Source organism: Vulpes lagopus, chromosome 12 (assembly GCF_018345385.1).
Source record: "Vulpes lagopus strain Blue_001 chromosome 12, ASM1834538v1, whole genome shotgun sequence".
In the NCBI taxonomy this organism is placed as follows: Eukaryota; Metazoa; Chordata; class Mammalia; order Carnivora; family Canidae; genus Vulpes; species Vulpes lagopus.
In genome coordinates, this window is record NC_054835.1 from 80,373,288 (window position 1) to 80,388,775 (window position 15,488).

A 15,488-nucleotide genomic window follows, 5' to 3' on the forward strand; every position below is an offset into this window, starting at 1 on the left:
GTGATAATAAGTTCTACATAGCAATCAAAAATCCTTTAAATAAAGGGACGTTCTGTTTGTATTACATAATATCCCCCGAGTAAAACGTGGCAGCGTTGGTTGGCCTCGGCAGGGGCAGGCAGTTGTCACGGTACCAAAAACATCTCTTCAGTTTGCACCAGCGGAAAAAAGCCACAGGTTTATGGACAGTCTCACATTAGCTCAAAAATCATAATCCATTACTTCGACCTCTGGAATATTGTTATCCTGGTGGCGGGCGGGATGTAACTGACCAATTTATTAATCACGAGATAACTGAAAAGAAACCTCACGAACATCCCCCCGCCCCGCCCCCCCCAAACTCCCCGATTTTGTAGACGTGCAAGAGACGCGAGAAACCTGAACACCAAGTGGGGAATAAGAATGACTAATTCGTGGGGGTTTTTTCCCGGATTTTTTTTTTTTTTTTGACTGTGGTCAACAGAGGCCTCCGGGTGTCCTGCCCGCCTCTGATCCATCCTTACCAGGTTCGCTCTGGTAATAGTCTTCGAAGGAGGGTCTCGGGGCAGGATCCCGCACAGCGGCGCTCTGAGCTTTTCTTTTTACCCAAAAAAAGGAGGGAAGGTGTCGGGCTCGCGCCGAGCCGCCCGGGCCCGGGCCAGAGGTGTCCGCCGAGCCAGCCCCGTCTATCCGCGCGGTTACACCCGCGCCGCGTCCCCACACGCGTCCGGGGCTGACAGGACGGCCGACCCCGACCGGGACCGAGGGCGCCGCACAGACCGAACAGGGGCGCTTCTCCTCAGCGCCGCCGGCGGCCGCGGCGGCCCGAGCCCGGCGCCACACCCACCCCGCGCGCGGCCCCCAGGGCTGCTGCGGCCCCGCTCCGCGGCCTCGCGCGCGCTCCCTGCCGCCCGGGCCCCGGAGCCGCCCGCCACCCCTCGCCGCTCTGCGCGCGCCCCGGTCCTCTCACCTGCCAGCCGCCCACGAGGAGCAGGACGCCTCTTCCCCCTGAGGTGCGGCCCCCGGCTCGGACACCTCCATCGCCCGCAAGAGACGCCGCCGCCGCGCCGCCGGCTCCCGGCAGGCAGGAAAGGGGGCGGCACCGCGAGGTCAAGGGGCGGTGGTGACATCACCGGAGGGGGCGGGGCCGGGAGCGCGCGGCGAGCCCCGGTTTCCGGTTTGGGTGTGGCGGGGGCGGGGCCAGCTAGGCCTCGGCGGCGCAGGTGCGGGGTCACCGGGGGTCGCCGCCCTTGGGACGCGCGACGCGGTGTCGGGCTCCGTGGCCGAGCACGGAGCTCCCAGGGTCCGGCGACGTGCTGGGGTTGCGAAGCAGAAGCCTTCAGCTTTACAGCAAGAAGAGGAAGCCCCTAGTTTAACAGATAAAACCCCGAACGTTCATAGGTAGCTCCAGATTCTCAGGATTTCTGGGATTCCATTTAAAGACGTCATAAACGTTTAACGAATGGTTTTGGGCGTCTGCTACACGCCGGGCAGCGTCACGGATTTAATAGAGTCGTGATTTTTAGGGCCGTGAATGCCAGTGTGGCCCCGTTCGCTTCCACTTGCGGACGGCCTGGGAGACTCGGCCAAGGTCGCGGACGGGCCAAGGTCGCGGACGGCCTGGGTGACTCGGTCAAGGTCGCGGACGGGCCAAGGTCGCGGACGGCCTGGGAGACTCGGCCAAGGTCGCGGACGGGCCAAGGTCGCGGACGGCCTGGGTGACTCGGTCGAGGTCGCGGACGGGCCAAGGTCGCGGACGGCCTGGGAGACTCGGCCAAGGTCGCGGACGGCCTGGGTGACTCGGCCAAGGTCGCGGACGGCCTGCGTGACTCGGTCGAGGTCGCGGACGGGCCAAGGTCGCGGACGGCCTGCGTGACTCCGTCGAGGTCACGGACTCAGTCACTGCCGCATCAAGTCTTCACCTTCTCATCTCATGTTGTCCGTTGGGTCCTCTTTCCCCTTTCTTAGAGACCAAGAATTACTAGTACTCGACATTAGGATTTGTCTTTCATTTTAAATAAACTGTACTTTTGAAGTAACGTCTGTAGGATTTTAAAAATTAGCATATACTTTGACTGTGTGATAGCATCTTCTGTAATGTATGGCTTTTTTTTTTTTTTAATAAGAATTTTTTTGAATTTAGAATTCATTCCTCACTACTGTCAAGAGAGGGTCCAGGCAAAACTGCATTTTCCTTTGCGCCTCTTCATTCTCGTTTCAAAATAGAACATTTCCAAATACCTGAAACTTCATGCTGCTAACTTATGGTATTATTCAGGTTTTTTAATCTAGTTGTGTACCTTTCATAATCATTAAAAGGAACTTGGTCCATGTCCCATTCTTTCAAGATTCTATTGTAGTACTATGTTTATAGTAAATTGTTATACAGCAATAGAAAATGAGTAGTTTGAATTTCATCCACGATCCACATTTCTTTATATTTTAATATCCCTGAAATTGGAATATATTTTTTTCCTTGTTCATCAATACAGAAAATAATGCTACTCTTAAATTTGAGGTCATCTTAGATTTGACGAAATATAGTGTGAATTACTTCAAAAGTATAACGGATACCCCAATTTAACATATTTTAATGTATCATTACATTTGCAAAATAGAAGAAAATTGGAATGTCACTAGACTTTTGATAGTGAGACTTTTTGCCAATAGAAAGTAGGACAACATATTTACGATATTCAAGAGGAAAATGTGTGCTAAAGATTTTCATATCTATTAAAAGCAACTCTCACATACAAAATGTATAAACTATCATCAACACTTGATATGGTATCAATATTTGATGACACTATTGTCATGAACTCTTCCTGAAGAATTAATAGACAATGAGCATCAGACAATCAAAATGACTAGAGGACCTGAGGATTGGCTCAGGTTCTTTACAAGAAATCATAATCTGCTAAATGTTCTCTCTAGTTTATTCTCTTTTCCTTTTATAATGTTAACACAACATTACTAACTATATTTATTATGCCGTACTTTTAATCTCTGTGACTTATTTATTTTATAACTGGACATTTGTGACTCTTAATTCCGTTCACCTATTTTACCCATCCTACCCACCCCACTTCTAGCCTTCTTTTCTTTTAAAGATTATTTGTTAGAGAGTATGCCCGAGTAAGTTAGCAGTCAAGGGGAGAGACTGAAAAAGAGGGAGAGAAAGAATCCTCAAGCAGATTCCCCACTGAGCGTGGGTGGAGCCCAATGCAGGGCTCAATCCCAATTTCTTGACCGAGCCAGGATCAAGGGTTAGCCGCTTAACTCACTGAGCCACTCAGATGCTCCTTAATTTAATCTTTATTACCAATTCTTTTGAATTTGCCACCTCATTCGTGAGATTTCCCCCCTCTTGTTGAGGTAATAGACAGATTGCAAGGTAAAGTGTGCAATGTGATGATTTGATAAAAATATACATTGTGAAAGGTTTCCTGCCATCAAGTTGAGTTTTTCTAATGCTGAATCATGTTGTTCTTTCCTTCTTTGTATTTCCTTTTGTTTAGCTAGTTTAAAAGTAGTAATACATTTGCATCTATTTTTGTCGCACATCTTTCAGGTAAGTGAGAATGAGGATATAATGCTCCTATAATGAGGATGTTATTCTCCTTATTCTCCTTTTTAACAATAATTTTCTGTAGTATTTGAACTTGATACATTTTTTTCATTTTTATGTCAAATTATTAGTCCTGAAATTTTATTTATTTATTTTTCTTTTTTTTTTTAATTTTTATTTATTTCTGATAGAGAGAGAGAGAGAGGCGCAGAGACACAGGCAGAGGGAGAAGCAGGCTCCATGCACCAGGAGCCCGACGTGGGATTCGATCCCGGGTCTCCAGGATCGCGCCCTGGGCCAAAGGCAGGCGCTAAACCGCTGCGCCACCCAGGGATCCCCTAGTCCTGAAATTTTAATACGAGGCAAGGTTCCTCATCCAAGAAGCTTAAGTCCATCAGTAAAGAAATGTATTTCAAGAAAGTCAAGTTTCTTGTTCATTGCAATAAGGGAGTCCACATTCCAGAACCATGAGGTGTCTCACCAAACAAAGGAAAAGAGCCTTGTTATAGGAATTTGGGGAAGGGTGAAATTTAGGAGAAATTAAAATGAAGTAGTGTTTTGTAGGCTCAAAAGAAAGTGAAACTGTTTGTAAAGGGTCTACATTGGGTCTGGACTCCAACATGGACCCAGGCTGCTGTTTTCTTGGAAATTGCAGTTAAAATAGATGTGTCGGGTGTCCACAAACCCCTTTTGTGAAGCTCTGCCCCTGAGTTGGAAGTAGAGGCTGCTTCTCTATGGTAAGTGACTTAGATCATCTAGTCAAGAATAAGGTATTTTAATAATTTCAAAGAAAAACTTTTTTGACAATCAATGACCTTAGAGAAAAAGATTCTTTGTGAGTAGAAAAAGTAGCAGTTACCCAAAGTCAGGGGGTTTTGTGACACTTTACAGCATGTGTTTAGGAGAAATATCTTCTGTTAACTTTACAGTTGGCTTTATCTGTGTCTGTTATCTATACCTGATGAATGCCAAGGCAGATTCTTTCTTTCTTTCTTCTTTCTTTTCTTTTTCTTTTCTTTTCTTTTCTTTTCTTTTCTTTTCTTTTCTTTTCTTTCTTTCTTTCTTTGTTTCTTTTGCAAATTAATTGGAGTTTATTATTTTGGAATGTGAATTTAATGTGGCTATATTTAGTTCTTTATATTTAAGTGTACAAGACTTCAGAAATACAAGACTTTAGTACCTTAAAGTAAGTTCATGCAAATTTAGGGACAAAACATGAGCTTACATGAGCCGTCACTTCAGGTGTTCATGAAGTCAAACATATATATTTGAAATGATCTAGCTTTCTGTGCTAATGACAGTCATGCTGACAAAATTTACTGGTTCATCAAACTATAGTGCAAGTATATGAATTTATATGTTTTTTTAAAATTGTTTTTGGCTGGAGTTCAATTCGCCAACATATAGCATAACACCCAGTGCTCATCCTGCCAAGTACCCCCCTCAGTGCCCATCACCCAGTCACCCCCCCCATCTCCCCTTGTTCATTTCCCGGAGTTAATTGTCTGTTATGTTTTGTCACCCTCACTGATACTTTCATTCATTTTCTCTCCTTTCCCTTTATTCCTTTTCACTAATTTTTATATTCCCCCAAATGAATGAGTCCATATAATGTTTGTCCTACTCTGATTGACTTATTTCACTCAGCATAATACCCTCCAGGTCCATCCATTTGTCAAAGCAAATGGTGGGTATTTGTCATTTCTAATGACTGAGTAATATTCCATTGTATACATAGACCACACCTTCTTTATCCATTCATCTTTTGATGGACACTGAGGCTCCTTCCACAGTTTGGCTATTGTGGACATTGCTGCTAGAAACATCAGGGTGTAGGTGTCCCAGTGTTTCACTGCATCTGTATCTTTGGGGTAAATCCCCAGCAGTGCAATTGCTGGGTCATAGGGCAGATCTATTTTTAGCTCTTTGAGGAACCTCCACACAGTTTTCCAAAGTGGCTGCACCAGTTCACATTCCCACCAACAGTGCAAGAGGGTTTCCCTTTCTCCACATCCTCTCCAACATTTGTGGTTTCCTGTCTTGTTAATTTTCCCCATTCTCCCTGGGGTGAGGTGGTCTCATTGTGGGTTTGATTTGTATTTCCCTGATGGCCAGTGATGCGAAGCATTTTCTCATGTGCTTGTTGGCCATGTCTATGTCTTCCTCTGTGAAATGTCTGTTCATGTCTTTTGCCCATTTCATGATTGGATTGTTTGTTTCTTTGCTGTTGAGTTTAATAAATTCTTTATAGATCTTGGAAACTAGCCCTTTATCTGATAGGTCATTTGCAAATATCTTTTCCCATTCTGTAGGTTGCCTTTTGGTTTTGTTGATGGTATCTTTTGCTGTGCAGAAGTTTTTCATCTCGATAAAGTCCCAATAATTCATTTTTGCTTTTGTTTCTCTTGCCTTCATGGATGTATCTTGCAAGAAGTTACTGTGGCCAAGTTGCCTGTGTTCTCCTCTACGATTTTGATGGTGTTGCCTGTGTTCTCCTCTAGGATTTTGATGGAATCTTGTCTCACATTTAGATCTTTCATCCATTTTGAGTTTATTTTTGTGCATGATGTAAGAGAATGGTCTAGTTTCATTCTTCTGCATGTGGATGTCCAATTTTCCCAGCACCATTTATTGAAGAGACTGTCTTTCTTCCAGTGGATAGTCTTTCCTCCTTTGTCGAATATTAGTTGACCATAAAATTGAGGGTCCACTTCTGGATTCTCTATTCTGTTCTGTTGATTGATGTGTCTGTTTTTGTGCCAGTACCACACTGTCTTGATGACCACAGCTTTGTAGTACAACCTGAAATCTGGCATTGTGATGCTCCCAGCTATGGTTTTCTTTTTAATATTCCCCTGGCTATTCGGGGTCTTTTCTGATTCCACACAAATCTTAAGATGATTTGTTCCAACTCTCTGAAGAAAGTCCATGGTATTTTGATAGGGATTGCATTGAATGTGTACATTGCCCTGGGTAGCATAGACATTTTCATAATATTAATTCTTCCAATCCATGATCATGGAATATTTTTCCATCTCTTTGTGTATACCTCAATTTTTTTCAGAGGTGTTCTGTAGTTTTTTAGGGTATAGATCCTTTACCTCTTTGGTTAAGTTTATTCCTAGGTATCTTATGCTTTTGGGTGCAATTGTAAATGGGATTGACTCCTTTATTTCTCTTTCTTCAGTCTCATTGTTAGTGTATAGAAATGACACTGATTTCTGGGCATTGATTTTGTATCCTGCCACACTGCCAAATTGCTGTATGAGTTCTAGCAATCTTGGGGTGGAGTCTTTTGGGTTTTCTATGTACAGTCATCTGCGAAGAGGAGAGTCATCTGCGAAGAGGAGAGTTTGACTTCTTCTTTGCCACTTTGAATGCCTTTGATTTCTCTTGTTGCCTGATTGCTGAGGCTAGGACTTCTAGTACTATGTTGAATAGCAGTGGTGAGAGTGGACATCCCTGTCATGTTCCTGATCTTAACGGAAAGGCTCCCAGTGCTTCCCCATTGAGAATGATATTTGCTGTGGGCTTTTCGTAGATGGCTTTTAAGATGCTGAGGAATGTTCCCTCTATCCCTACACTCTGAAGAGTTTTGATCAGGCATGGATGCTGTATTTTGTCAAATGCTTTCTCTGCATCTTTTGAGAGGATCATATCGTTCTTGTTTTTCTCTTGTTGATATGATCAATCACATTGATTGCTTTACGAGTGTTGGACTAGCCTTGCATCCCAGAGATAAATCCCACTTGGTCATGGTGAATAATCTTCTCAATATACTGTTGGATCCTATTGGCTAGGATCTTGTTGAGAATTTTTGCATCTGTGTTCATCAGGGATATTGGTCTATAATTCTCCTTTTTGATGGGGTCTTTGTCTGGTTTTGGAATTAAGGTGATGCTGGCCTCATAGAATGAGTTCGAAAGTACTCCATCTCTTTCTATATTTCCTAACAGCTTTAGTAGAATAGGTATGGTTTCTTCTTTAATCATTTGATAGAATTCCCCTGGGAAGTCATCTGGCCCTGGACTTTTGTGTCTTGGGAGGTTATTGATGACTGCTTCATTTCCTCCCTGGTTATCGGCCTGTTCAGGTTTTCTATTTCTTCCTGTTCCAGTTTTGGTAGTTTGTGGTTTCCCAGAAATGCATCTATTTCTTCTAGATTGCCTAATTTATTGGTTTAGAGCTGCTCCTAATAAGTTTTTAAAATCGTTTGCATTTCCTTGGTATTGGTGGTGATCTCCTGTCTCATTCATGATTTTATTAATTTGAGTCTCTTCTCTCTTTAATAAGGCTGGATAATGGTTTATATATCTTATTAATTCTTTCAAAGAACCAACTCCTGGTTTTGTTTATCTGTTCCACAGTTCTTCTGGTCTCTATTTCATTGAGTTCTGCTCGAATCTTTATTAACTGTCTTCTTCTGCTGGTGGAGGTTTTATTTGCTGTTCCTTCTCCAGCTCCTTTAGATGCAAGGTGAGCTTTTGTATTTGAGTTCTTTCCAGTTTTTGGATGGATGCTTGTATTGTGATGTATTTCCCCCTCAGAACTGTTTTTGCTGTATCCCAAAGATTTTGAACGGTTGTATCTTCATTCTCATTAGTTTCTATGAATCTTTTTTAACTCTTCTAATTTCTGGTTGACCCTTTCATGTTTTAGCAGGATGGTCTTTAACCTCCACGTGTTTGAAATCCTTCCAAACTTCTTCTTGTGGTTTAGTTCTAGTTTCACAGTATTATGGTCTGAAAATATGCAGGGTATGATCCCAAACTTTTGGTATTGGTTAAGATCTGATATGTGACCCAGTATGTGGTCTATTCTGGAGAAAGTTCCATGTGCACTTGAGAAGAATGTGTAGTCAGTTGCATTTGGATGTAAAGTTCCATAAATATCTGTGAAATCCATCTGGTCCAGTGTATCATTTAAAGCTCTTGTTTCTTTGGAGATGTTGCTTAGAATATCTATCGATTGTAGAAAGCGCCATGTTCAAGTCTCCAAGTATAAGTGTATTATTATCTAAGTATGTCTTAACTTTGGTTATTAATTGATTGATATACTTGGCAGCTCCCACATTCGGGGCATAAATATTCATGATTGTTAGGTCCTCTTGTTGGATAGATCCTTTAAGTATGATATAGTGTCCCTCTTCATCTCTTACTACAGTCTTTGGGATAAACTTTAATTTATCTGATGTGAGGATGCCTACCCCTGCTTTCTTTTAAGGACCATTTGAATGGTAAATGGTTCTCCAACCTTTTACTTCAGGCTGTAGATGTCCTTAGGTCTAAAATGAGTCTCTTGTAGACAGCAAATAGATGGGTCTTGCTTTTTTATCCAGTCTGAAACCCTGCGCCTTTTGATGGGGTCATTAAGCCCATTCACATTCAGAGTTACTATTGAAAGATATGAATTTAGTGTCATCATACCTATTCAGTCCCTGTTTTTGTGGATTGTTTCCTTGGACTTCCTCTTTCTTTTACAGCATCCCCCTTAATATTTCTTGCAGAGCTAGTTTGGTGGTCCCATATTCTTTCAGTTCCTGCCTATCCTGGAAGCTCTTTATCTCTCCTTCTATTCTGAATGAGAGCCTTGCTGGATAAAGTATTCTTGGCTGCAGGTTCTTCTCATTTAGGACCCTAACCATATCCTGCTAGCCCTTTCTGGCCTGCTATGTCTCTGTGGAGAGGCCTGCTGTTAACCTGATACTTCTCCTCATAAAGTTTGAGGATCTCTTGTCTCTTGCTGCTTTAAGGATCTTCTCTTTATCTTTGGAATTTGCAAGTCTCACTATTAAATGTCTCACTATTAAATGTCAGGGTGTTGAATGGTTTTTATTGATTTTACGGGGGGCGGATCCGGTTTTCATAGATTTTGGGGGTGACTTCTCTGTCTCCTGGATCTGAATGCCTGTTTCGCTTCCCAAGTTAGGGAAGTTCTCAGCTATGATTTGTTCAAATACACTTTCTGGACCTCTGTCCCTTCGGCACCCTCTGGAACCCCAATTAAACATAGATTTTTTCCTTCTGAGGCTGTCATTTATTTCCCTTACCCTATCCTCATGATCTTTTAATTGTTTTCCTCTTTTTTCCTCAGCTTCCTTCCTTGCCATCAACTTGTCTTCTGTGTGACTCACTCATTCTTCTATCTTATTAACCCTCATCGTTAGGACCTCCTGTCTGGATTGCATCTCATTTAATTGATTTTTAATTTTGGCCTGATTAGATCTAAATTCTGCAGTCATGAAGTCTCTTGAATCCTTTGTGCTTTTTTTCCAGAGCCACCAGTAGCTATGCCTTTGGAATATAACTATGCATCCATCCATCCATATATGTGTATATGTGTATGCAGCACAGGGACAACAGATATAAACAGTGGGTCTTTTGTGGATCAAAGTTGAGAAGGAAGAGAGTCAGGAAATCACAGAAATCAAACCACCATTTTTTTTTTTTTTTAACATTTCACAAAAGCAACAAAACCCATCTTCGATGTTAGAAAAGTTTTACTGAAAGCTGTGAGAAAGTTTCCTTTCTTAGTCCAAGATAAACTTGGACTAAGAAAGTAAAAATCTGGAGGCGGGGCAAGACGGTGGAGGAGTAGGATCCCCAGGTCACCTGTCCGCACCAACTTACCTAGGTAACTTTCAAATCATCCTGAAAACCTACGAATTCATTCTGAGATTTAAAGAGAGACCGGCTGGAATGCTATAGTGAGAAGAGTTTGCGCTTCTATCAAGGTAGGAAGATGGAAAAAGAAAGAAAGAAAGAAAGAAAGAAAGAAAGAAAGAAAGAAAGAAAGAAAGAAAGAAAGAAAGAAAGAAAAAGCACCCAAGTGGGAGGGGCCATGCGAGAGCCCCCAGGACTGGATAGCCCCGACCCGGAGAAGCAGGAGCTTCACCAACCTTCCCGGAGGGAGAGGCACTCAGGGAGTTGGAGCAGGACCCCAGGAGGGGCGGGGATGCCCTCAGGCTCCCGGGGGCAGTAACAGACACCTGCGCCCCGGGGAGAGCCCCACACCCCGTGGCCGAGCTCCTAAAGGGCTGCAGCGCGGGCTCTGTTGGACGCGGGAGCAGGCTCGGGCGGAGGATCGATGCGGAGGGGGCTGCGCGGCCGTTCCCGCGGTGCAGGCCCCCATCCCAGGGCACCGGGGACACAGCCCTGGATCCGGCGCTCCCCCCCGCCCCCAATAGGCGGAGGCCAGGAGGGCACAGGACAGCGAGGACGCTCCTGCCGTGGGTGGCCCCGAGCTGTGCAGATCAGCACCCCCCGCCCCTGAGCATCCAGGCCCCTGTGGACTGGGAGCTGCGGTTGTTACTGTGGGAGCTGACTCCAGGGCTGGAGACCTGACCGCTGACACTGTTGTTCCTCCTGGTGTCACCGTTGTTCCTCCTGGTGTCACCTTGTACCTGGGACGGTGCAGGCCACCAGGGAGCAGAGGCCTTACAGGATAAACAGCTCCCACGGAGCCTGCAACAGGCAGAGGGCAGGGCAGCTGCCGCAGGTGCACACACCTGAGAACCAGCACAGCAGGCCCCTCCCCCAGAAGACCAGCTGGAAGGACAGGGGAAGAGCAAGTTCTTGACCAAGCAGCACTGGAAAGTTCCAGGGGAAGTCTAGGGACTTAAAGTATACAGAATCAGAGGATACCCCTCCTTATTTTTTGTTTTTTGTTTGTCCCCACCCCCCCTTTTTTTCCTTTTTCTCCTTTTTCCAGTACAACTTGTTTTTATCTACTCTGCACTGAGCAAAATGACTAGAAGGAAGAACTCACCACAAAAGACAGAAACAGAAACAGTCCTCTCTCCCACAGAGTTACAGAATTTGGATTACAATTCAATGTCAGAAAGGCAATTCAGAAGCACAGTAGCACAATAATTTATTTTAAAATTTAGCAAAATTTTAATAATTTAACAATTTTAGAAATTTCAATTTTCAAAATTAGAAAAGTTGCAAAGGTAAGACAGAGAATTAAAAAAAAAAGGACAGAGAATTTTTGCATACACTTTACTCAGCTTCACATAATAATAACATGGTACATTTGTCAAAACAAAGAAATTAATATCGGTACAACACTTTTAAATAACCACACACTTTATTTGGATTTTACTAGTTTTTCACTAATGTCATTTTTTTCCTGTTCTGGATCCAATCCAAGGTATGACAATGCATTTAATATTTCCCCATCTTGATCATTATATAGGCATACAATGTTATGAATAACTTCCTGAAAACAAGTGCCAGTTGGATTTCGGTAAATTGAAGAGTTCACATCATAAATTTAACATCTATGTTGTATTTTATAATTACAGAGGGTTTTTTTACACGCATTTTTTCACTTTATATTCCTAAGTTATTGAATATTAGCACAGGAAGGACACTCAAGGGTAAAGGCAAGATGGCGGAAGAGTAGGGTCAAACTGTGGAAGGAGCCTCAGTGTCTATTGAAAGATGATGGATAAAGAAGATGTGATATATGTATACAAAGGAACATTACTCAGCCATTAGAAACGACAAATACCCACCATTTGCTTCGACATGGATGGAACTGGAGGGTATTATGCTGAGTGAAATGAGTCCATCAGAGTAGGACAAACATTATATGGTCTCATTCATTTGGGGAATATAAAAATTAGTGAAAGGGAATAAAGGGAAAGGAGAGAAAATGAGTGAAAATATCAGTGAGGGTGACAAAACATAAAAGACTCCTAACTCTGGGAAATGAACAAGGGGTGGTGGAAGCGGAGGTGGGTGGAGGGTTGGGGTGACTGGGTGATGGGCATTGAGGGGGGCATTTGGCAGGATGAGCCCTGGGTGTTATGCTGTATGTTGGCAAATTGAACTCCAGTAAAAAAAAATTTTAAAAAAAGGAAGGACACTCGAGAATCATCTACACTGGGGCTACCTGGGTAGCCCCAATCATCTACCTGGGTGGCTCAGTGGTTGAGCATCTGCCTTTGGCTCAGGTTGTGATCCTGGGATTGAGTCCTGCATCAGGCTCCCCAGAGGGAGCTTGCTTCTCTCTCTACCTGTGTCTCTGTCTCTCTCTCTGTGTCTCTCATGAATAAATAAAATCTTTTAAAAAAATTATCTACCTATACAACCCTAATTGTTTTATCAAGGATGATTTAAAATGGTTAAATATCTTGAATAGATTCATATCAGAGCCAGGACTAGAACCCAATTTTATTCCCTGTTGAGTATTTTCCTAGAGTATTATACTCAGATCCTAACAATTGGATCACCCATTTAATAATTATCAAAAAGAAAAGGAAATACTGAGTCCCAAGGTCAGGCCTTCATGAACATAGTTGGAAAGCAGCTAGCCTTCTGAGTTTTGAGGCAGGCTTCTTTGCCCAAAGGTGTTGTATCACTTTTTGAACTGGCTTGAAGCTAACCATTTAGAAGAGACCAGAGGAGGGATCCCTGGGTGGCGCAGTGGTTTGGCGCCTGCCTTTGGCCCAGGGCGCGATCCTGGAGACCCGGGATCGAATCCCACGTCCGGCTCCCAGTGCATGGAGCCTGCTTCTCCCTCTGCCTGTGTCTCTGCCTCTCTCTCTCCCTCTCTCCCTCTCTCTGTGACTATCATAAATAAAAAATATTAATTAGAAGAGACCAGAGGAATTCCTTTGTGAAGGAAATAAACCTTTTCAAAATGTGAATAATTATTCTCTTAAGTAGCCTATGAATTAGGATATGTGCATATCACATTTTCGTGAAATATTTTTAAAATATTGCCTACAGAGCAATAAATAGATAAGTCACAGATTGAAAATTGAAATATAATTTTCTAAGACCCTTTTCTTATTTGGCTTAATTACTTATGCAACAGTGGGTGGAGATAAAACATAGTAAGTGATGCTCCTAAGTTTAACTTTCTGATAATATTGATAGAAAACAGACAACAAACCTAAAAATCCCTAAGTGAGGCTTTCTAGGCAATGTTCTGCTGATGCATCAGGTTCTGCCCCAATGGGAGGATTAAGTCACCTTCATTAAAAAAAAAAAAAAATCCTTTTGTAAAAGAGGATATTCAGAGCCCTATCCAGAGATCCAAATTCAGCCACACTCATGCCTTGCCATCACATTCAATTGCCTCCCAAAGTTACACCTTTTTCTTTTTTCTTGACTGAAACTATATTCAGATCATCCTCCTTCTCATCTTTGGTTTGTTTTCTCATCTTTGACTTGATAGCCAGAACCTCTAGCCCAGGGCTATCAAACTTTAGCACATACCAGAATCACCTGAATTGCCTGTTAAAGCACAGATTGTGGGTCCCACCTAGTATTTCTTCTCCAGTATGCCTGAGTAGGGCCTGAGAATTTGCAGTTCTAACAAAATCCCTGATGATATGTGTGCTGTGGTGCTGCCAGACTTATGACCATGCTTTGCACTGCTCTAACTTGCTTCCTCTAATGTATGCTTTCCACATGTGTGTATAGTTGCTCTCTCTCTTCCTCCCAAGGGGGAGAGGACAGACAGACAAACCAAGAATTCCTAGTTCTGAGCCCATATAAATATTAGGTAGAAGAGAAGGAACACAAAACAGAAAGAACTATGAGTCACATAGAAAGAAAATCAGGAGGGGATGACTTCACAGAACTAAGAAAAGTGTCTCAACTGGGAAGCAAAGAGGTGTAGGATTTCATCACTGTCCAGTTCCACTCAAGTACTGATGCTGGACTTTCTCCTCAAATTCTTAAAAAATAACCTCTCCTCCTTTTCAGGGGAATTAAAAATGTACTAGACTGATAAAAGTGGGATTTCCACACAAAGTGGTTATCCAGATTGGGGTTCAGCACTGCTTTAGGATGACTTATCATGAATGATCCAGGGATGATATACAGATATCTGAAAATGGAAGGATATCACTAGATAATGATAAGAAAAACATTAATAGGTCACTTCCATGACCTATTGCCCATGAGGGCAATGTGCTTTACTCAGTTGAAGGAAGAAGGATGGCCTTTAGACATCAGTTCAGCTTCCATGAAGCTCCCTTGTACTTGGCAATCTACTGACCCACTTCCTTGTCATGTGATCTCTCCCAAATCAGGCCTTCTTTCCATTTCCCCCGACTTTAGTATTTTCCCAGATAATGAAGTCCTCCTTCACCCAAGCTCCTTACAGAGAGTGGACAATTGTTTAAATATTGAGCATTACAGTAAGTTAAGAAAAGAGAAGTCATCATCAGCTTTGATAGTAGGGTGATCTTTGGTGACCTTGACAAGAGTTTCATTGAGTAGACGGGACGGAATCCAAGTAATGTGATGAAGATTAAAAGGGAAGTTAAGGAAGAGGAATGATGAGGCTTGTACAACTCATGAGAAGTTTTCTATGAAGAATAGAAAAGTGGATTGTGAATGCTGAAACTGAAATCAAATGTACAGTTGAGGATATTTTTTTAAAGATTTTTTATTTATTCAGGAGAGACACAGAGAGAGGTAAGGACACAGGCAGAGGGAGAAGCAGGCTCCATGTAGGAAGCCTGATGTGGGACTTGACCCCGGAACTCCGGGATCATGCCCTGAGCCAAAGGCAGACGCTCAACCACTGAGCCACCCAGGTGTCCCTAGTTGAGGATATTTTCAATGATGTGAGATGATAAAGCATTTTTATATGACAATGGGAATGGTTTAGTAGAGAAAGGAAGATTGATGGTCTAGGAGAGAGATCTAAAGAAGTTATGTCCTTGGAAGGTAAGAGGGAATGGTATCTAGAATAGAGGGTAGATGGATTGACCTTTAAGAGGAGCAGGGACAAGTCTTCCACTGTAATAGGAGAATACAGAGAACAGGATGTTCTTGAGGAAAGTTTATAGATTTAGTAATGAGAAGTTGAGACAGCTTGCCTCTGATGGATCCTTATCAATTTCTGCATTTGTATTTCTCTGAGATCTATTTCTATTGAATGTGAAAATGCTATTGTGATGGTGGTTGTATTTTGT

At 42.8% G+C, this 15,488-nt stretch overlaps 1 protein-coding gene across 1 annotated transcript in view; it reads right to left on the reverse strand.

Annotated features, from left to right (window-relative positions):
• Positions 1-1,080, reverse strand: part of UBA6 (ubiquitin like modifier activating enzyme 6) — an 85,419-nt gene extending 84,339 nt beyond the window's left edge. The window contains exon 1 of the mRNA XM_041724605.1: positions 950-1,080. Coding sequence (XP_041580539.1) covers positions 950-1,020 — 71 coding nt within the window. The 5' untranslated portion in view covers positions 1,021-1,080. The remainder of the gene's footprint in view (positions 1-949) is intronic.
• Between the last annotated feature and the right edge of the window lie 14,408 nt (positions 1,081-15,488).